The 23,759-nt window shown below is 37.9% G+C and overlaps 2 protein-coding genes across 2 annotated transcripts; both read right to left on the minus strand.

Annotated features, from left to right (window-relative positions):
* Positions 1 to 4,030: 4,030 nt before the first annotated feature.
* Positions 4,031 to 4,545, minus strand: K441DRAFT_178931 (uncharacterized protein). Its single transcript, XM_067640358.1, has one exon. It carries the CDS (start codon positions 4,428 to 4,430, stop codon positions 4,167 to 4,169), a length of 264 nt encoding a protein of 87 aa, XP_067501811.1. The 5' UTR covers positions 4,431 to 4,545; the 3' UTR covers positions 4,031 to 4,166.
* A 7,343-nt stretch (positions 4,546 to 11,888) lies between these two features.
* On the minus strand, positions 11,889 to 12,053 carry K441DRAFT_570288 (uncharacterized protein; the record flags this gene model as incomplete). The annotated part of the gene is made up of 1 exon (XM_067643911.1): positions 11,889 to 12,053. A coding segment is annotated over one exon (165 nt), but the record flags the coding sequence as incomplete, so codon positions are not given.
* Positions 12,054 to 23,759: the final 11,706 nt, after the last annotated feature.

Raw genomic sequence — 23,759 nt, forward strand, 5'->3', positions numbered from 1 at the left:
CTCCTTCTTTAAACCATTTCTCTTATTATAGAGTCCGCCTAAATGTCTTCTACTGTTAAGATCCCTAATTCAGCCTCTGCTCCTTAGACCTTTAATTACTTAATTCTTATCCTTTAGGTTTCTATAGTTTACTCCATCTCTTATAGGCTTCTTTAGTACTACTTAGGTTTATTAGCTTTGCGCCATACTATAGTTTCTAACTTAGCTTTTATTATTGCGTATTCTGCGCCTTATATAACTATAGAACTCTATCCTAGCCTCTCTTAGCCTATTCCCTTTAGTAGATCTAATTGTTAATATTAATCGCCTAATCTATTAGTTCCCTTAGGGTATCCATATCTTCTATTAGGATAATTACGTCCTAGATTTTAGCCTTAAGTCCCTGTTTATACTATGCCATAAGCGCCCTATTATTCCACTCTACTTATATTGCTAGTGTCTGGAACTATATTATATACTTAATTGCTAAAGTTCGTTATATAAGGTTCTAGAGTTTTCTTTTTACTATAATTATTTCTTCTAGGTCTCTAAATATCTGCGTAAGTTATTCTACAAATCCTTCCTAACTTAAGAATATAAATTACACGTTTTAGTTAGTGGTCGTCATTCCGTTTACCTATATCTCTATAAGGTAAGATTTAAACCACTTAAGTGCTTTTCCTAACAAGAATAGTCCTGTGTAGGCTATCCGATCTACAGGTGTAGGTAACTTTACTCCCTCTTATAAGACCTTAAAGTACATCTACATAAGGAATCCTTTAAGCTTTAACCTCTCTCCTATAAATCTCTTAATTAATAGTAGCTTAATCTTTACTGCTCCTATCCTATTAAGTCTTTCTTCTAACACTATATTATTAGCCGTTAGCTAGTTAACTATTTCCTATAGCTATCCGACCGTTATAGGTTGCTATAAGTTAGTATCCGCCATACTAGTATTACCTCCTGTCCCTAAAGTAGTTGCTGCCGTTAATGGCATTATAGTGGCTACTTTTGGTGGTATGTTGTTCGACTTCTTATATTAATACTATAACTAGGTAGTGATTGTGTAACGGAACCTTATAGTAAGAACTATAATAAACTTGTTAATAGGCTAGGTGTATAGGAAATGCAAATATAAAAGTTAATAACGTAATAATAACTGGTGGAGTGGTTGCCTAATAGATTAACTCTAATTATATTCTAAGAATTACTATAAGGAAGGAACTATCTAGGTAGGGACTAAGGGTCCTTAAATATATAACCGTACTCCTATAAAATCCTTCTTATATATAATATACGTCTTATATATAAGGTATATAAGTTCCTCTCGTTCCTCTTGTTTAATACATAGCATATTATATAACCTCGGTTACCATTCCTCGTCATATGGTTCTATCGGCTCCATTCCGGACCGTGCCTAAATTAACTAACTAGCTTCTTCCGTCTCTTCTCCAAGTAGTCGTAACATTGTACTTAAAGCGTCTGTAACAGAAATGAGAAGGCTAATAAGCTTGCTAAAGCAGCGACGAGACTAGAGAGTGAGGAGCCACTATAGAGAGACGGCCTTCTATGGTACCTTATAACGCAAGCCTTAAAAAGAGCTAAGATAATAATAGGACCGCTTCTAGTAGGAAGATCTAATATAGGTAAGTTTATAAGGAAGATTAACGCAGTACTCTACCTTAGAAAGGCTGTAGGATTATACTAATAGCTAATTAGCTTAGAAGCTACTATCTTTACACAGCTATAGACTAGTAAGTTATTTCTAAAGGAATATCTCTATAAAATTAATGTATTAGAGACGGCGTTATATAATTACGGGCTTATAGAATTAATATAGCACTTCCTTTTCTTTTATAGGAGGTGGGTATAGTAAAGGATTAAACTAAGAGAGTAGTATAAAGATTGATTTAGGGACCTATTATATGCATTAGGAGGCTACTTACGCAGATAAAAAGGAGGCAGGAATATTAACGGCCTAATTAAGCGCTGGAAGCTAGACATTAGCGTAGTTAAAGCTACGATTAAATTTGTAAAGAAAACTGGACGTTTATACTTAAGCGTATAAGATATAAAGAGTATAGAAGCTAACGTTAATAAGTAAAGACTCTTAAGAATTCCTCCTTTAATTATCTAACCGAATATACCGCGAGCCTCCTCTATATGTGCCTCTACTAGTACGTCGCCGATTAAGAAGCGCACAACGCTGGAATAGCCCTGCGGACACGAGGCGTCGAAAACTACTTACTTAGGCTCGCCTCTAAACTCCGACCTTTTTTCTAATAGTAACGCATTTCTTTCCTTTATTTCCTTAGTTAAGTATAGTATTAGGTAATGGATATATGGTTCTTATAGTTGGCTTCTAAACTAGAGCATATATGCTAAGGGCAGGAAGTATTTAGTTAGCGCTCTGTAACGGCCTATACCCTAGTTAGTGCATGGCTATAATAGAATATACATATATACATACATACATACGTCGAGGTGGCGTTTCCTAGACATTAGCGCGGTCAAAGCTACGATCCATTTTGCGAAGGAGGCGCAAGTAGGACGTTTACACCCAAGCGAACAACAAGCCGATCTCAATGAGCGAATACTCCTAAGGATTCCCTCTCCTACCTACACCTCCTAACCAACTACACTGCGAGCCTCCACCTCATGTGCCTCCGCTAGTGCGTTGCCGATTAAGAAGCGACGACGCTGGAACAGCCCCGCGGACACGAGGCGTCGAAAACTACGTACTTGGGCTCGCCTCTGAACTCCGACTTTCTTCTAACTTTCCTTGGTTGAGCATGGTGTTGAGTAATAGATATATAGTTCTTATAGAATAGTTGGCTTCTAAACTAGAGCAAGTATGTTGGTGGCAGGAAGTATTCAGCTAGCGCTCCGTAACGGCCTATACCCTAGATAGTGCATGGCCATTAGAATATACATACATACATACATACGTTTTCGTGGCGTGCACTCAGACATATTTAAAAGTCTCTTAAAAAGGACACGTTGCCGATAGCAAGGCCGGTTCGGGTGCCCGTAATGGGGCACCCGACACTTAATTGAATTTGGTTTAGCGGACGATGAACCCTAGTCTGGAGCAAGCAGCTGCAAAAACTAGTTCCTTCATTCCGCCGAAGTCTGGTCTGCTCTGGCTGCATGCGAGCTTCCACCAATCCAATTAGGTGGAATCGCTTCACAACAAAAGCTGTAAGTGAGACATCCAATTGATCCAGAGACTCCATGTTTGCGGATACTGTGTTACTGGAAGGAAGAATAACTGTGCTTGTGCTCTCCCGAATGGTGAGACAGGAATTCCGTAGCTGCACGAAAGCGTCCTGGCTAGCAACCGCGAAGAACAAGCGAGTAAGGAGCCAGAGCCTATCAGAATTGTCCGACGAGCGGTCAGCAAAGGTTTGATATATCTCTATCAACGGAAATTTGCAGTCATGGATGGGTGGAATCTCCTTTAGAGTTTATTTCTGTAGGCGGACACTGCGCTTGCGCGCGCAAGCGGAAGGTGGCAGAACAAAGTCACCTGTGGAGACCAACTTATCTAATCATTTTCTGGGCGGATCACCTGCATAACCCAGCTCCCACATCCTCCGTCAGCCGTTAAAATCACAGTGTGCACTATTTCTGTGCATCGTCTTTCAACCAAATTATTTAAATCACTTTGATGTCTATTTCTTGAACTTGAGATAACTCCAGCAACCGCCAATCACCGTTTACGATCAAAACGTAAGCTAAAGTCGTCTAGTGCACCTAAGAGCGAAGGCTGTTTGTCGTGGACAAAGCGTCGCTCTCGTGACAAACTACGCGGCGTCCACAATTCAGGAAAGAGATGCTGCGAAAAAAGCTGTTGCCGAAATGCCTCTACAATAGTTAGAAGCGTGGAGGCTCTACATCCAGGGCAAATACCCATTGCCAAATTTACAAGACTGAGAAAGCGGATCCAGGCCACTCAGTGTGGTTTACGAAAAACGAATTGGTCCATCTTCCTCTCATTAAGGCTATGGCACGAGTAATCGGAGCTGAGAGAAACTTCCTGGGCGGGCGGTGCGCGCTAAATGCGATTCAGATTGCCGACTTACAGTCAATCAACAAGATCTTGTCTGTATCTGGCCAAATTTTAGGGGAATCAGAACGCAACGCGATATCAGCAGCGATTCATCCGCCCAGCGAGTTTTAGGCTCTCAGCGCAACATGCTCCAAGAGATTCTTAGGGTAATAGAAGGAAACGAAAAGGAACGCCCGACTGATTGTGGTGAGAGGAGGGTCCTGGAGTCGAGAAACGGGTGGGTACGGGCCAAGGGATCACTTTTCAATATCTCAGCTCCTCCATTAGCGCAATGAGCAACTGCTGGAGAATAAGGTTGTCTTTGCCCTCGTCGCAGTTTGCCTCTCCATCTTCTCAGCCATCGCCATCCTGAAACTGCCTTGTTCGCTCTCGGGAGCATCGTGTTCCGCTTTGCAGTCGCTCTTGTATCTCCCGAACACCTTTACTAAACAATTGCTCGTTTTCATACGGAACGGACCAAAGTGATGGTTATTCGCCAGCGTTCAGAGGGGTGGGAAGCGAGGGACGCCGCGGCTTGATGCCTTTGTTATTCCGTACCTTTTAAGCGTTAGTAACAATCGAAATACGAGTAAATCCTCATACCTCTCCTTGTCGCGGAAATGAGATGCCCTAGCGCTTGTTTTCCTCTAGCCATCTATTTACTGTCGAGTGGACATAATCCGCAGGGATAGTAATGCGCTTAAAGGCTGGAGCTCGCTTTACGCGGAATCCAAGCACTTTACAAGTGCTGAGGTGCTCCGGATTGTTATAGTCAAAGACAACAAACACTTTCTCCCCTTTGATTATGCCGAGGACACTAGCAGAGTGATAATCGCCACCTACAGACTCGACTAGAGGCCTTACAAGAGAGCGTTGCCAGTCTTCTGAGTATTCACTAAACCTGGCTCTTGAACAGTAGATAACGCATCGACTCTGCCCGCTTAATATTGGGGGGGTGTTCATTATAGAAAATGTAGGTGCAGAGATGGAGAAATAGTTTGATGATGTGTTGTGAGCTGAACTATGATCTAACATAGGTGGGGAAAGGACCTCTCTCGGAGGTGCCAAGCCATACGAGTAAGCGAAAGTACGATGACCATCACAGCCGCACGCGTGATGCTGCGTGAAGCCACACACATGATTGCCTAAGTTAAACAATTAGTACTCTCATACTAACGAGCTAGCTAGTAGACTCTAACCAATGACTTTCGGGAGGGTATTACCTGCGGTCCTCTTCAATTATTAACAAGAGTTGGGCGAACAAGTTTACAGGATTTTAACTGAACACTCACAAGGATCGCAGAGGATTTTCCCAAGGAGCACGCTAAGACATGGTTACAGTGATTTTATAAAGAAAGCTGAGGCTCTTTAAGCATTCAGGGAGCAGGAAGGCGCCCAGTATCGATGCTGTCCAGCCGGATGTGGCTGTGGCTGCCGCAAGTTTGGGTGAGGATCGACAAGATTGTGCCAACGCATACTTGCATAAAGAGCAAACCTGCAAGGCTGAGCAAGGGCACGTCAGCTCCCAGTGCGGTAACATCTAGCGAATATTAGCGTGATCAACACGCGCTTTCCACCGGATGCGCCAGGGTGGTGTACATACATACATACGTTTTCGTAGCGTGCACTTTGAAAGTCTCTTAAAAAGGACACGTTGCCGATAACTAAGGCCGGTTCGGGTGCCCGTAATGGGGCACCCGACACTTAATCAAATTTAGTTTAGCGGACGATGAACCCTAGTCTAAAGCGAGTAGCTGCAAAAAGCCAGTACTTGGTGTACCCACGATATTGGTGAGTACCTATAAGTAGGAGTACCTATGATTACGGGGAACACCCATGATGGAAGGGAGTATCCACAATGGGGAGTACTCCTGATAGTGAGGAGTACCTACGACAATGAGGAGTACCTACGATAATGAGGAGTACCTACAATAATGAGGAGCACCTACGACAATGAGGAGTACCCGCGATAAAGGGGAGTGCCTATAAGTGGCAGTGCCCACGGTAACGGGGAGCACCTATGATGTTAGGGAGTACCCATAATGGTAGTTACCTATAATAGTAGGGAGTAACGCGGAGTGCCTGCAGCGATATGCCTTTGGCTGGTTTTTAGTGACCGTCTCTAGATGGTTGATGTTTAGCTTACGTATTTCGCTTGCGGATTTCGCAAGAAAGCATACTATTTAATTAGTATTTACATCGCTTTATTTTTATAAATTAGAAAATAGATACTTTAATTATAATATAACTCTTAGCTAAGTTATAATAATTACTAGAGATCTCTATAAGAGTCTTTACTATAGTTAATTTTAGGCCATCCCAAGAAGAAACATCCCTTAGGATGCCCTACCTAAACCTATATTGTACTAGTCCAGTCTTAGTAAACAATTACCTAGCTTGCACGATAGTTCTCTACCTTTATATACTTAGCAGCGTAAGTTAAGCCGGCCTATAACTCGTTTAGTCCTCTATAAAGAAAAGACTTATTACTTTTTAATCCGGATGTCTTAGAATTAGCCTTTATCGGCCTACCCTCTTTAACCTAGTTAAAATATGCTAGCGTTTTCTTAACTAGTGCAGAATAGAACTTTTCCTTTAAAGTAGTTAGTAGTCTATATAGTAATAGAGAGAAGAGGACTTACTAGATCTTGTAGGTTTAGAGGCCATAAAGGTTAATCTATGGACGTATAGGTATAAAATCGACCGTTGCGCCGTATTAGGATATAGCAATCTGCGTCATAGTCTCGCTTTAATCTATTAGCTTTTTATAAAAAGGTCTCCTTTTACTTTTAAAAATTCTCATTTATGGCTTGCTTTAACCTTAGTAGTAACCTTTACTTTAAACACATTACCGTAGTACTAGATAATTAATAGCCTGTTAGCGTTTTATGGGGTAATTAGGGTACAAGTTAGCTCTAAATTGCATATTAATAAGGTGGGAATGTTAAGAATAAATATAGAATCTACCCCTTAATATTAGCCTAAATTTTAACTAAAAACAAGATCTCGTTTTAAGAACTAGATCCGATCCTAAAAACCGTATTCTAATTCTAAAGGCTATATCCCAATTCCGGGTCCTAGACGTACTAAACGTGACTAAAAAGATATAGTATTAAGCCAATCGGATTATTTTCAGTTCTAGCTTAATTGCGATCCCAAAAACTAGATCTAATTCTGGAGACTAGATCCGATTCCGGTTTTAGGACATAGGCTAATTAACTACTATAAAAAGGGCGCAATTCTAAAAACTGAATCCGGTTCTGGGAACGGGGATCCAGTTTTCGGGAAACAGGTCAATTAACTGCTGTGAAAAGAGGTTGCCTGTATCTGTATTTGGCATGTTAAGGTTTAGCTCGTTTTAGGATCAGCTACGTAATCGATCATAGGCGCGTGCACGACTAACCTAATAATTAACTGCACCTTGCCTGGCGCCTTCAGCATCACTGCATTAGAGCCTCGCTCTATTTGAGCCTTATGTGTCGCGGAACAAACTAAAGCTAATAATTACGATTAGTTATAGACTAAAAAATGCTGCCTACAGCTTTCCAATAATACTGGAATCCCACATACGCACTGCGGTTTAGCCTACACGACCAGTGTCCCGCACTTGGGGTCATCGTGGCTCAGCATTTGACTAAGCCCCGCAAGGCCTCAGTCTGAGCCACGTCGGATCGGCTTGACTTTTCCGCGCCTAATCTTCAATCCTCGCGTTCCGCTCGCACCTTGCTTCCTTCCTCACACTTTTCTTCCTTATATCCTTATTTCAAGACACCACCAACGTGTCCTCGACCTCCCTACACTTATTTACTTCTCCGCCATCTCCCTTCCTCGTCTGCCTACCCGCCTACTCACCTACCACGTCGGCCCTCCCGACGTAGCTCTCGGCGTGTTCACTCGCAATGGCGAATCTCTCCCAATTAGAAATAATTAAAACGAAACCTATTAGAGAAGGACTAAATAACTTTCGCGATTTATTTAACTTAGCTTATTAGGATCTAGACATCTCTAGCTCTTTAGACTCGTTGCACTAGATAGGTAATAAAGGTAATTGTTAATATACCTATTATAAGTTTCCTCTAACGCTCGCAGAACTGAAGGATATTTTGCTTAATTTAATACTAGCTCTGCAGAGCCTTTCCGCTTCTCATTTATTGCTATCTAACGGTAGCAATAAAAACCTTCTTAGTGATCTATTGAGACTTAATTTAGTAGTTAACTCCAATAACTTTAATATTAAATAGTTCCTGCCTCTTCTAAATGCGATCTTTCGGATTTAACCTAATAAGGTTATCTAGGAAAAGGTCTATGCCGTTATAACAGAGTCTACGCCTCCCCCCTAACCGCTACTATTCTACGTTTAAACCCCATATTAACGTAATATAAGTAGCTTCGCTAACTCGTCTAAATATAGGAAATACGTGGATGATGTTCTAAAGGAGGAGCTAGGCCCTCTTTATATGGGGATTCCTAGCTTATATAAAGCATTCTTTAGGGGAGTGGAAGGTCTTAAAGAGGTAAGCGCCGCTGTTTTTAAAAAATATAAGGAAGGGGACAATCCACTATACGCTAAGGGCGGTTGGCGTAACTGGCCTAAAGGCGCGAAAGAACATAGAGTTCTAAAGTAGTTTAATAAGCTAATTATATTATTTCTAGACTTTGTAAAGGAGCATAGGTTTGTTCTAAAGGCATAATAAAGACTAGTAAAGTATACTTAGCAGTCCTTATAAGGATCTACGGCCGACCAAAAGCTAGATATCGGCTTTGTAGATAATCTAATAGCTAGTAAAAGCTCCTAATGCCATTAGTTGCATATACTTATACTAGGAGAGCTAAAGAGTAATCTAAATATTAATATAGCCTCAAAAGTATGGTTTAATTTAGGGAAATATATAAGGGAAGTATTCGCTGCTTAGAACAGTCGTCGCTTTATCCTAGGCTTTACTCTCTATAAATCTATTATATAGTTATAGGAGTATAACCAGGTAGGAGGCATCGCATTATTACCATTTAATATTAATAAAGACGGACTATAATTTACCTTGGCGATATTAGGATTTCTCTAAATAAATAAGGAGCAGCTTAGGTTTAACCCTACTATTCTAATATTAGACGGCAAATGGTATATTGAAATTGTATATAACGACTAGACTAAGCGTCTTATCTTTAACGAACTTATAAAGCGGGCACGCTATATCGCTAGTTAAGCAACTACTTGCTAGAAAGTATACTATAAGGGGATACCTAAGATACCCCTTATTATTAAAGACTTGTAGCAGTACCTAGAGCGCGAGGAAAAAGGCAAACTGCTATATAAGATATTGGAGAAGGGAGTGGTTAACGTAGCTAGGTACTATTACTATAAGACTATTTATATAAGTGGACAGGATAATAATATCTTTAATATCCGCAAGGGGCTGGATATTATAAAAGCGACAAACTATAAGCTAGAAGGCTTAATAATGCCTCTAAAACTGGCTAAAATATAAGGAAGTACAAGAAAAGGTTAAAGTTTTAGTAGAAAGAGGTCTTCTAGCTACAGCGCCCTATTACCACCTAGTAAGCGCCCGTGTTTAACCTCTCTAACTAAGCGCCCTATTATATAGAATCGCGTGCACTAACGCGTTATTACTAGTGACTACGGGAAGCCTCTTTATAAGGCAAGCTCTTAGGCTATAATACTTATTACACTAGAGGGTTATATTAAAGGATACAAGTCTTTATATATACGGGCCGGCGTTATCTAATATAACGTTTTAATAGGAAACCTAATGATAAACGAGGAAGACAACAATCCTTTTTGGCCGGCATTCTTAATTAACTTTAATCTTGTAATTAAAGAGCAGCAGGAAGGGCCTTTAGGAGCGCGGGGTAAGACTAATATAAGAGCGTTTATGGCGATTGGAGTGCTCCTAGGCGAGATATATTCCTTTAGGCATAATCTAAAGTCGTTCTTCTAGGTGCTTTTCTAGATGTGCATTTATTACGAGGGTCTAAATAAGGAGCGTAAGCCTATCTTAAGGTTTAAGAAGTAGAATTATATAGACACTAAAGAGCTAGTAGAGTTAAAAAAGGGGTGCATAGCCTATAAAGGGGATTTTATTAAAATAGCGGAGGAGTACTTTATATTGTACTACTAGTTATTAAAACCTTAGGTTAATAGACTCTAGAAAGTAGTGTTTCTAAATAGTAAAAGGTAGGAGAAGGATAATCCGGAGCTATATTCTAGGATAAAGATAATACTTTAGCAAGTATAAAAGGATCTAAAGGTACTAGCAGAGTAGATAGAATAACATTTTATTGCCCTATACTCTTCTACCATATAAGTTAAAAGTTTGCAGAGATTTAGGCGGCTAAGGCTAGGTAGTAGTCTTGGTCAAAACGCATATAAAATAGCGTAGGGTAGGCTAAATAAACCCAGGAAAGCGGATAACCCAATCTTCCGCCAGATTATTAGGTCCCTATACCCTACTATCCTATATAGGCTTTATATTTCTATAAAACATATAATCTACTCCCTAGCCTATTAGAAGCCGCCTTTTGCCACCTAAATAGAGGCCGTAGAAGAATTAATTCCTTCCTTTAACTAATCCCCTACTTAAATAAGTCCCCTACTTAAACAAATCCCCTATGGGAGTTAACGCCTACGTGTTTTGCCGCCCTATAGGAACCAGTCCCCTACTCTAATAAATCCCCTATGGGATCTAGTCCCCTACTCCAATAAATCCCCTGCGCCAATAAATTCCTTACGCTAACGAATCCCTTACTCTAACAAATCCCCTACCCTAATAAATCCCTTACTCTAATAAATACCCTCTAGGCGCTAATGCCTACGTGTTTTACCGCCCTATAGGAACTAATCCCCTACGGCTTGCATTCTTATACGGCTTTTACTCCCTTATAAAAACTGTTAGCCCCTTTTCCACTCCCCTACGGAAACAAATCCCCTATAAATTCCGTTCCTATATATAGTAACTATATCTTCTACTGCCCTGTAAGAACTATACCCTATAACTTCTATTCCTATACGGCTTTTTAAGAATTAGTAGTAATAACTTCTACTCCCTTACGGAAACTAATCTCTTATAGCTTTTAGCCCTTTACAGGAATCGTTACCGCCGTCCTCCGTCCCTTTATAGCTTTTAGTTCCTTACGGGAACTAATATCTACGTCTTTTACTCCTCTACGGGAACCAATACCCTGCGGCTCCCGTTCTCTTATTCCTAAATTCGCCTATATTATAGCCTACCGCGTAGGCCTTATTATTATAGGAGTAAGGAAGTATATAGGCTTATATCCCGTATAGGAATGGGAGTTATTTACGCACTAGCTACCCGTAATTAAGGTTTTAGGAGGGCAGTAGGTACTTTAAGTTATTTAGTTATATTTGTTGGAACCCGGGCCCATAACTAGGGATTTAATATATAACTACCCAACTGTATCTATATCTAAAATCGCAGCCGCCTAGAAGTTTTAAAAAGTGGGAAATACTTAGTAGTAAGCGTTTAAATTGCCAACTTGGCCTAGACTCTTGTAGTTATAGTTAAACTCATTACCTAGTTGCAGAACTGTTTCTAAATACCAATAGGACAACGATTTTTTTTCCTTGTGCGCTAAGGCAAGGGCTGCTCCTACGGCATTTTTAATCTGTGAAATATAAATAATTTAGCATAAAAATTCTCTGCTAGGACTTTAGTATTCCTACCTATCGGCCGTTAAGCTCCCGTCGTGCTAATTCCTTAAGCTCTTTATAACTAAATCTTACCCCACTGGTAACTGCCTTTGTTAGGAAACTGGCCTAAAGGCCCTATCTCGTATTAGCGCCTAAGGGAGGGTATTTTATGGCTATACGTATTCTACTTTATATTGCGTTATTAAAGTCTTTTATATAATTAGTAGTGAGGATTATAATTCCTTTATAGTATTTAAGTTTCCGCAGAAAAATTGAAGTTAGGTTGTTGCCTATATAATCTAATAATTGTTGCTTTATAAATACGTTAGCTTTATCTAATAAAAGTATAGCATTCTAACTGCTAGCTAGCCGGAAAGCGCAAGAAAGCTAAATTTTAACCTCCTTTACGTTGGTGGCTAGGTCCCCACTAGACAACTAGAAGAGTTAGGTAAATAGTAGTAGTTTAAATAAGTAGGGCATACCGTATAAAGCGGCTTTTATAGCTCTTCTAAAAGTCCTTTTATAGTTAAGGTCTTTCTAACTCTAAGAGGACCACTAATACTTTATATTAGTTTTCTCTAAGTATAAAGTAGAACGGAGCTCGTACTGTAGTAGTATAATTAAACTACGTTCTTTACCTGGCACAAAATTATCAAACTAAGCCCTATTTGCGTAAGAAGCTATAAGAGCCCAAATAAGCTTCTTCCGGTCCTCTAAGATGGCAAGTATTAGCGACTTAGTTAATTGAGATATAAGTACGGTAAAAGGGTCGCGCAAGCCTATACGATTGGATTGTCTATAAACGAGAATCTAAAGCTAAAGAAAGGAAAGGAGAAGAAGGGGAGCGCCGCTTAAAGCTATATACGATCTTCGCGTCACGTGATTGTAATATACGGCAATCTGTGGCAACTTGCCGGTGCGTAGTTCTGCTAAGTTCTGCTAAGTTCTGCTAAGTTCTGCTAGTGCTATAATATTACCCCCCCCTCCAAAAAAGCCTACCCTTAGGCTTTGCCGCTAAAAGTCTTGGCAAGAGAATCTGACTAATTAGACAACTTTGACCGCCGGTTGAAGTTCCTAGATATCTTAATACCTTACGTAACTAAGAAATTTCTGGGGTGTTTTTGTCCTTATGTTCTTCTGGTAGCTTATTGTCTTTGTTATGCTAGCATTCTATCTACTTATTTAGGTACTTTGGCGGTCCGGGTTTGTTAGGGTAACGGCTATAAAACTCTTAAAGCTTATGGGGGCTACCTATAAAGTTCTATATAGGGTACTAAGTGGGGTCCGGGTTATATCCTTTCTAACTAATATAATACTTTAACGTTCCCTTTACAAGTTTATAGGCTAGTATTTCTTTAATTTCCTATTTATTATTGTCGTTAACTTAAATTAGTAGGGGAGGTTTATTCTTTTATCCGGGTAGTAGGTTATTTATAGCTTTCCGTAGCTTATCTGGTAAGAAGATAAGGTAGACTTTAATTAAGTCTGGGAGCTTAACCTTGTACGAGTTGCCTACTTTATTAAGAATCTTATATAGTCCTACTATCTTATAGTCTAGCTTACGGCTAGGCCGTTCTATCTTTTAGTTCTTTATTGTAACCTAGACTATATCGCCTATAGTAAAGTTAGGCTCGCGCCTATGCTTATTTGCCTACTGTTTTATTAACTTTTAGGCCTTTTTTAGGTTTATATGGGCTACTTTCTAGGCTTTTTCTAAGCGCTTAGCGTACTGCTGGGCTTCCTTATAAGATAGTTTTTTGTGTATAGTCTGGGGCCCTTTTAGTCTTTCCCAGTTAAAGCTTATATGGGGTAGGTAACCTATTTCTAGTTAAATAGGGGCAAATCTGGTAGAGTTGTGGGGTAGGGTTGCTTGGGCGTAGTCTATTAAGGGTAATAGTTTGGCCTAGTTATCCTAGAAGTAGTTAATAAAAGGCCGGAGTCTCTAGTCTAAGTATTAATTTATAATCTCTGTTTAACCGTCTATCTAGGGGTAATATGCCGTAGAAAGCTTTAGCTTAATGCTTAGGATTTGGGTAAACTTATTCTAAAAGGCTAATATAAACTGCGGCCTGTGGTTAGATATAATAGTATCTAGTAGTCCGTAAATTTAGTAGACGTAGTGGATATACAGTTAGGCTACCTTTTTAGTATTAATATTTTTGTGACAGGGAATTAAGAACGGGCGCTTGCTAAAGCGGTTAACTAGAATTATAACTATATTATATCCGTTACGGTCTGGAGGTAGCTTATAAAAGTCTATAGAGACATATTACTAGGGGCGGTTGGGTATTAGGAGGGGTTTTAATAATCCTAGGGTTTTATCTTGTGGGATTGTAGACCTACGGTAGTTGTTGTAGTTCCGTATATAGCGGTTAATATCTATAACTATTCTAGGCTAGTAATAGCGGTCGCTAATAATCCTGCGGGTTTTATTCTTTTTGGGGTAGGCCGTAGAGACCTAGGTATATACTTTAGCAATAAGCTAAGTCTGTAAGTTCTATTCCTTTATTACTACTAGCCGTTCCTAATGCTTAAGTAATCTATTTTTGAGGGACTATGGGCTGGTAACGTTCTTTGCCTTTTTATGGTACTCCTGTAGAGAAGGGGCCGTACGGTTTGTCTGTAGTAATTTATTAATTAAGTTAAGTCCTAAAGGGTTAATAGGATATATCTTGGCGCCTAAGGAGTCTATACTTAGTTCTGCCTATATCTAGGGGTTAAGGTGCTCTAGTTATAGTAGTGTTTAGGTCCGTAATAAGATCTTTACAGCTATATAGTTACCTAGGTCTTATTCGCGCCTAGTAAGAGTATTTATACGGTTTGTAGCGCCTAGTCTATATATAATTAAGAAGTTAAACTAAGATAGGATATCCACCTAGCGTGCCTGCCGGGCTATAAGGGCCTTAGTTGTTATAAAGTATTCTAGGGCCTTGTAATCTAATACTACTTTAATAGGTTTAGGGGTCCCCTTTAGCTATACACACCAGTGCTAAAAGCTAGAGATAATAGCTAGTATTTCTTTATTATGGATATAGTAGTTTAGTTTAGCATCTATTATAGTCTTTAAATAGTATACAATAGGGTGCTATTCTCCATCTAGTTGCTTCTAGGAAAAAATACTAGCTATCGCGCTATCTAAGGCATTAGTTTCTAGTATTAAGGGCCGTTCTAGGTTAAAGTGGGTAAGTAGGGGGGCCGACGCTAGCCGTTTTTTAAGCTTATTAAAGGCCTATATATATATGGCGTTAAAGTAAAAGGGCTAGTCTTTCTTAATAAGGCGGTTAAGAGGCCGGGCGATTCTGCTGTAGTTTTTAATAAAGTGTTAGTAGAAGTTATAGAAACCTAAAAACGATTATACCCCCTTTATGGTCCGTAGGGGCGTCCACTAGTTAATTGCGGTTATTTTCTCTAGGTCGGCCTTAATTCCGTCTGTGCTAATAATAAAACCTAGGTACTTTATACGCTTAATACTAAATTCTAACTTCTTAATATTGGCCTGGAGGCCAGCTTCGCGGAGCCGTTATAAGACTTTATGGACGTGCTCCTTGTGTTTTAGTTCGTTCTCTAAGTAGATTATAATATTATCTAGATAGGCCGTATAGAAGTTATTAAGGTAGTTAAAGAGTACATTATTTATATACCGCTGGTACGTAGCTGGTCCGTTAGTTAGTCTAAAAGGAAGTACCTTGTATTTATACGTCCTGTAATAGGTCTAGAATATAGTAAAATCCTTAGACCTAGGGTTTATCCTAATTCGGTAAAAGGCCTAGTGGATATTAAGCTTTATAAAAACCTTAGCTCTACTTATTTGGGTAAGAGTTTTATTAAGTAAGGGTAGTGGGTAGCGGTCCTTGCGGGTTATATTATTTAGCTTATAGTAGTTAATACAGAAGCGCAGTCCTCTATTTAGCTTTTTAATAAAGAGAATAGGTGAGTTAAAAGGGGCTTAGCTAGGCTTAATAAAGCCCTTATTTAGGTTATTAATAAGGTACTGCTTTATAGCCTATAATTCGGCAATAGACTATAGGTAGAGAGGGCTAAAGCTAAGGGTACTTCCCTTATCTTACTCGATCTTAATCTTATAGTTATATAGTTAGTAGGGTGAAAGCATATTAGATACTGCCTTAGAGAATATATCCTTAAATTTCCGGTGTTAATTGGGCAGTTTTTGCTCCACTAGTTCTTTATCTATAAGCCCGCTTTCCTATTTACTAAGCTTACTTTCCTTTTTCTTAATTATTCGGTTAATTTCGTATAGGCTAGTTATAAAGGTAACGGTATTAGGCTGAACTAGGTTCTGGTAGAATCCTACAGCGCTAATACAGTAGACATTAACTGGTGGGAGGTTTGTAGGGTTCTTTAGCGTCCGTTAGGCCGTAGTTTGCGGTATAGGGTTTATAGTCTTCCTTAGCTCACGTTCTATTTTCCGTAAGTTGTTCTTCCTATCTATTAGTTTAGTATAGTGTCCGATATTCCTGGCTTTCCTTTATAGCTTTATAGGGTTCTCTATAGGGAACTTAGCTAGGTTACTACTAACTTCCTAGGTCTTTAGTGCGGGTAGCGTAATATAGGTAGTTTAAGGGCGGCGTAGTATATGGATCCGTTGCGGGTTAAGCTATATGTCCTTCTTAAAGGCCTAGTTTCTGCGCATAATATCGGCCTAGTAAATAGTATTAATCTAGGGCCGTATAAGGTTTTTTATTGTAATGCTAATTTCTTTTATAAAGGAAGGGGTTAGGGGTAGAGTTTTGGGCTAGATAAGCCGTCTACTCCGTACTTTAAGCTGTAAGCCTAAATAGGCTAGCCATTTTCTTTTTAAGATTATATCGTGGCTTCCTAAGTCCGTAATAAGAAAGGGGACGTTATACTACCTTCGTCCGTTAACGCGGAGGTGGATCTATAAGATAGTTATAATAGGTGGCCCTATCTATCCGTTATAACCGCAAATAGGGATTAGTTTAGGTAGTTCTTTAAGGGGTATATTTAAAAAGTTAGCTAGTTTTATAGCGTACTTTATATTAATTAAGGTAAAGGCATTTACTTCTAAGTTAGCTAAAGTAGAGGTTAAAACTTAATATTTATTACAAAATAAAGTATAAGGGATAGTGTAGCTTCTTTTACTAACTAGCTAACCTAGATCGATATGTGATATATTAATCCCTTTTAACCCTAAAGAAGAGTCTTCCTCTAGGGTTCCTCTTTTTCCGGCTCTATACTATCCTCCTAAATTAATAGGACCTTATTTATTTTTACCTTTATTAGGCAGTTCCTTATAGGGTAGCCTATTTAACTATATAAGAAGTAAGCTCCTTAATCGCTAAGGGCCTATATATAGGGGTTGCTATATATAGGCTAGGTGTACACTAGGCCCGTAGCAGAGGTAGCTACGCGGCTAGCTACTAGGTTAACTATAGGAGTTGCTAATTATGCTAGGGCACTATAGGCCGTACTTGTAGTACTTACGGCTTAGTTTATAAGATTTTTAGTTTTTAGCTGGTTAGCGCGTGCCTTAATTTAATGGAGGCCTTAGTTAATAGCTAGGCAATAATCCATAAGTTCCTTTAACGTCTATGCTATAGTATAAGCTAGTAATACGGCCCGCTATAGGTCTAGGGTAAGCTTATTAAAGAGGTCTAGTAGTAGGTCTTCCTAGGGGATCTAGGCCTGTCTGGCTAGGTATAGAAAGCGGGTTTAGAAGGCTAAAAAGGTCTTTATTGTTTTTATGTTTAGGCTTTTATAGCTAAGGCGGGCGTTTTATACTTTAAAAGGGTCTTTATAAATAGAAGATAAGTATTTAATTATTTCTTTTTTAGAGATAAAGGGGTTTGTTAAGTCTTTAGTGTATTACGGGCGTAAATGCGTTTAGGCGTCTCCGCTAGTACGGCCGAAAATATAAGCTATTTTAGCTTAGGCGTTAGGGAAGTGGTCTATATTAACTTTAAGCTTGTCCCGTAATTAAAGCTTCTAATTATTAAATATAGGGTTAGTTCTGTTTGTAAGTAGTAGGGGGTTTATAACCTTTACTAACCGCTTTAGTGCTATATAGGCCTTAGTGGATCTACTAAGGCGCTAGAATAGGGCCTAAAGAACTATAGCAAGTCTTTAGTTGTCTAATAATGACTTATTATTAGATATAGGGGTATCTCTAGCTTTAAGCAGCTCTCGCAGTCATTTAATTTTGGTATTAGTAGCCGTAAGCTCCGCCTAGGGGGTTAAAACGTTAATTGTTTCTTTATCTGAAGTATTTAAGGGTCCTATAGCTGCTTTACCTGCTACTATAGTTCGTGGTATAGTAGTAGGGGTATTAGGTAATTCTAAGTAATTTCTTTAGGGGTTCTAGTCTATGCGTGTCTTATAGGTCCTTTCCTTAGGGTTCTATTCTTTTCTTTTAGGTCCTATCCTTATAGTCCTAGTAATGTCCTTAGAGTCCTATTCTATATTCTTGTAGATATATTTAAGTTCCTTCTTAGGAAGAAAGAGTAGAGTAAGCTTTAGATAATGTTAGCGACTTAGTCAATTAAGATATAAGCACGGCAAAAGGGTCGCGCAAGCCTATATAATTGGATTGTCTATAAACAAGAATCTAAAGCTAAAGAAAGGAAAGGAGAAGAAGGGGAGTGCCGCTTAAAGCTATATACGATCTTTGCGTCACGTAATCGCAATATACGGCAATCTATAACAACTTGCCGGTGCGTAGTTCTGCTAAGTTCTGCCAAGTTCTACTAAGTTCTGCCAGTGCCGTAACAGCAAGGTTCTAAAAGGAGAGGGCATTCCACTTAATGTCGCTAATATTGTTAATAGCAAACTCCACTGCGGGATATTAAATTAGCTTTGCAGTCTTCTTAGCTCGCGAATCTAGGAACTTATACTAGAGCTTATTATTAAGACTAAAACCTAATATAGTTAGGCTGTAAATAAGCAAGTCCTTATATTTTAACTCGGTAGGCTCCTTACTATTACTTTTAACTTTATTAAGTTTTTTCTTAGCCGGTTTGTTAAAATAAATCGTCTAAATATTGTTGGTTTAGTATTTTCGCTGCTTATCGATACTAGGTTTAGCGTAGTTTAGATTATTCTCTTAGAAAAGTACCAGGTTAACTATAATCCGACTATTAATAGATAATCTGGAGGGCTTTCCTTTTTCTATATAAAAGGCTTCACCTTTATACTATTGGTGGTGCGTCCCTATTAATAAAATAAATTTATAACCGCTATTAGCAAGTTCTTACTTCTCCTCCTCTACGTTAGGGTAATATTTAAAGGGAAAATATACAAGGCTATATATCGGCTTTAATCCCTAGAACTTCTAAATAGCAGCTGCGGTTATAGCCTTACTAAATTTTTTGCTATTAAAATCCAGATACCGACCTTAAATGCGGAAATATTCATCTCCTTTATCGTCCTCTTTCACCTCACCTAAGTTAAATCTCGTGCATCTATGCATCTTAGTGCCATAGCATTTCCTATACACTAATTCATTTAACTTAAAAAGAGTCTAGAGCAGATTAAATATAATTTCTCCGCTATCTTATAGCGATTTAAGGCGCTGTTTTGTTAAGGCATATATATTCCTAATATAGTTTACTAAGAGATTAAGGTAGGTATTGTTCTCCGGGGCTTCCTTATAAGCTTCTAGCTTAGGAAGGAAGTAGTATAATATATTCCGCTCTACCTAGTCTTAAGTTAGCAGCCGATCTAGGGCCCAATAAATAGGGTTTTATACCGTAGGTTTATCTTCCTTAAGAAAAGTTCTATCTATACCTTATAGAATAGACCTAAGTATGTCCCGCAGGCCTTTAGACTTAATATCAATAAGGTACGTTATGCATTTAGTCTTCTTGTCTATTATTTTACCGTTAGTAATATAAATCCGGTAGCTATTTTTGTGCTTACTAATATATATATAAATAACAAATATATATTTATTATATGCGTCCACCTTAGAAGGTACTATAGAGGATTTAACTATCTTATACTTTAAGGTTATATTATCCCAGCTATATACGGCAAATTAGCTAGGGTTATACTTTTAGTTTAGTAGGGATATACATTTTATTAACTGTCTTATACTCTACCTTTAAAGCTTAGGCTCTCGGTTTTTAAGGTTAGGAACTATCTATAGCTTAAGGCTCAGTAGCCTTAGGAGAGTCTATAGCGCTAGGTATTACTTTCACTACTTTTAATACGTCCTTAAGCAGCTCCATAAGGTAAAGGATAGTAACTAGGTCTAAGGGCGGTATAACTAGGCTAAAAAGAGGCGTTTACGGACTTCTATAGCTAGGAGGGGTATCTAGAGATACCTTATACGGCTTTATAGTCTTAGGCTAGTTTAATATTATTACTTTATAAAGCTTCGGTAATATAGTGCTAAATTAAAGTATAAAATTAGTAATAAGCTAAGTGTATAGAGTAAGGAGCTTAGTATAGAGAAAATTAATGGTATTAATTCTTAAATAAGATCCGCCCTCTTTATACCTAGTAATACAACATACTACGTAAATACTTTCCCCTATTTATTTTAGGAGACGCTATATTATATATATTAACATTAGTTCCGATATAGTAGAGGACCGAGTAAATATTATATAATCTTGCCTTAACTATAGAAATAAAGCTAAGCCCTATATTTGGGAGCTTAGCGGAGCTTACGCCGTGGTTATATTCTTACTATCGCTATAAAGACATCGCGAGGGCTTGTATACGGGATTCTTATTCTAACTATTAGAGTTGCGCCAAAACTAATATAACTGCATCGGTTTATATACGGTAGCGAAGGTAGATATTATAGATTAAAGGGAAAGAGATATGTATACAGCATTAGGTGCGCCGTTTAAACAAAAGAAGATGGGAATTATTGCTTTGGGATGTAGCCGCAATTGGTCTAAACTTGGGTACCCGCCACACGGTCCAGTCCAGTCCGGTCCAGTCCGGTCCGGTTATTACTTTTGTTTTACCTTAGTTTTGTTTTATCCTTATCTTATCTAGTCCGCTCCTACTAACTCCTATCCTATTCTAGCCTTATCTATTTATCTTTAATTCTGCTATATCCTTAAAGTCTATTAAATTAAATAACTGGTTAATTAAACAACTCGAGAAAAAGAGAATAATATTTAATAATAATATATACCCATTACTCTTATACCAAATTAATACGTTTAGATTATATTACGATTTACTATAAGAGGATATAGTATCCCTAGCAAAGCAGTTAAAATAAAGTTGTAGTAAAAGGCTATAAGTACGCACTTTTTTAATAGATATTTTCCTAGGCGTAGGACCTAAAGTGTTCCTATTATATATCTTAGTAGTACCTATCTTAAAGTTGCATAAAATAACGCCAAAGGGCCTCCTTCTAAAACTTTAAAGTTAGTGGAAGTCTGCCTTACACCTATAAGGACTAATAGTGGCTATAACGGAACTTTATAAGGCTAATTTAATTAGCACCTTAATTTCCTTATCTCGGAAATATTAGTTTTTAGAGATTACTCTCACCACTAGTAGATAAACTCTTTTATTCTAAATAACTTTATTACTAATTCTTAATAGAGTAAGGCCTATTATAAAGCACGTATGCTCCTTTATTAGAGAGTTACTTACTAGGCCTTAATACGGATTTAGACCTAGGAAGTACTCCACCTACTTAGACTCTGTAAACTATATATGCCTAGGTTACATACTAAACACTAGGTATATATAACTCTTCCACTCTTAATAACTAGTTACTTATTTATAGTAGAGTAAGACTTAGTATAAAAAGAAAGCGCTCTTATATTAAATACGCGAAAGATAAATGGTTTGGAAACCTCGTCCCTATACTTTAATAATGGCTTATTTAAAGATAGATGCCTTATTAGATTCTTATCCTAACGCTATAGCGGTTTTAGACCTTAAATTTATAGATCTTCTTAGCTTTCTATAGTAATATAAGGCTAGCTACCCGAACTTACAAATAACATGTCCGTATATTAGTGTGCCGTTATTATTTATTAATATTAACTTGAAACCAACTCTTAGATTAAGCATAAAAGTAGAATTCTCTCTTTAATTAAGTAAAGCGTTACTTTAATATATGCTTACTTTAAGAACTACAGCGGCAAAAGTATTATACTAACGGATTTCCTAATAATATGCACTCCTTAATAGACCCTATAATAACGATAATAAAACTAGTACCCTTATTTAGACCTATAACTACGTTCCTTATTAGGTTACTAAAGACTCTAACAGCCCTACTGGCGCTATATTTCTTAATAAGGATTACGCAAACCGATAAGTCTATTATCTTAAAGTCTATACTAATCGTCTTAGGGTCTATAATAAGATCTACTCTAGACTAGATAGTATTTAGCAAAAATATATTCCTATAAGCCCCGTAATTATCTTACCAATTATATAGCCTTCTCCTTAAGCTTTTAATTATCTTGCGTAATATTATTAACTAGTATTATCTAACTTACCCTAGCTATAATCGGGGCCCTTATATGGTCTAGCGTAAGGTAAGACAATATATATTTAGAAAACGGCGCCTTATTATGCGACAGCCGTCTAAGATTGGATTGAGGTCTTTATTAATAGCGTATAAGATTTAATAAGGGGGCAGGTCTCTTAGCGCGCGCTTAGTAAAATCCTATAGTGATATCTTAAGGTAATAATTGCAGGGCCTAGTTAAGGGGAAGAAGTGTTTATATATAAGAATGCGTCTTCTGCTAAGGGGAGGGCTTAGTTAAGGATATCCTCTAGAAAGGAGGAGGCGAGAATATATATATTTACTAAAAGGGCTACCTATAGGATAAGTAACTATATAATTGCTATAAGGATAGAAAGTTACTTATATGTAACTTACCTTAAAGTTTTAGAGGTATTATTAGGCTAATAAGATTTTAGAGAAGAGAGGCTATTTATATAAAGCTAAAAAAGTTAAGTTAATTAAAATAAAGAGGGCCTATATGCTATATAGCAAACTATAAAGTATATATAATATTTAAAAGAATATATAAGTAGAAGTATATAGCGCGAGAAGGCGAAATAGGCCTTATTTAAAGTAATGCTAGCTATAAACATTAATGCCTAACTTATATAATGGCTACCCCTTTAGCTTTTAGTGGGGCGGATATTACGTACCTAATAGCCAAGGGTTAAGCACCGGACCGTTAAATGCGGCTCGCCCTGGCCTATAGTATTAGTGTTAGTTAATATAAGTGGCTTTTGCTTACCGTCTACAAACGATAGCTTTTACTTAGCCTTTTGACCTTTTTATAGATGTTTATAGCTAACCCTTATTTAATAAGCGGACTAGTAGGCAACGAGTGCCTATATACGGCCAGTTTAGGACTATCCCGATTACAATTTGGGTATTAAATACACTAAAGGTCGGGTTTAAGATCGCCACCAGACTTAATCCCTAAAGGGAGTCCAGTTAAAGAGAATAGAAAACCTAAAAAATTAATTATAGCTTTAACCCCGAAGACAGATAACTCCCTTAGATAGCTATACTTTAGTTATCTCTTATATTAAATCTATCCTTACTAAACCCTCTGCGCCTAATCGCCTTAATACTTCTCCTTGTCTATAGTACTTTTAGGCTTATATAGAAACTCTTACACTAATTATAATATAGGCTATAATACACTCTCCTTACTTAGATTAGTGGGATATCTTAAAAAGCTAAGAGACTTACTTACTAAAAGAAATAAGTATACGCTATCCACTAATAGGAGAATTATGCTTGCTACCGCAGCGATAATTTTAATAATTGTAGTACATAAGGCTCCCTATAAGTCTATCCTTTTAAGAAATTATATTACTTTAATACGGAAGGGCTCTTCTAGCTCTTATAGGTATAGTACCTTATAAATTAGAAAGATTAGAACTAAAATAAAAAGCGTATATATTAGGAAACTTCCTAGTACTTTTAAGACACATCCTAACTAGTGGTGTAATTTTAGCTGTAATAGCAAGGTACTGCTAGCTTAGGATAAAATAATAATTATACTAGCCGAGGCGGGTATAAGGTAAAAGATTGGCCGGCCGTCCTTTATAAGCCGTCTGTATAGCCGCTAT

The sequence above is a fragment of the Cenococcum geophilum genome, assembly GCF_001692895.1.
Source record: "Cenococcum geophilum 1.58 unplaced genomic scaffold K441scaffold_32, whole genome shotgun sequence".
Lineage (NCBI taxonomy): Eukaryota > Fungi > Ascomycota > Dothideomycetes > Gloniales > Gloniaceae > Cenococcum > Cenococcum geophilum.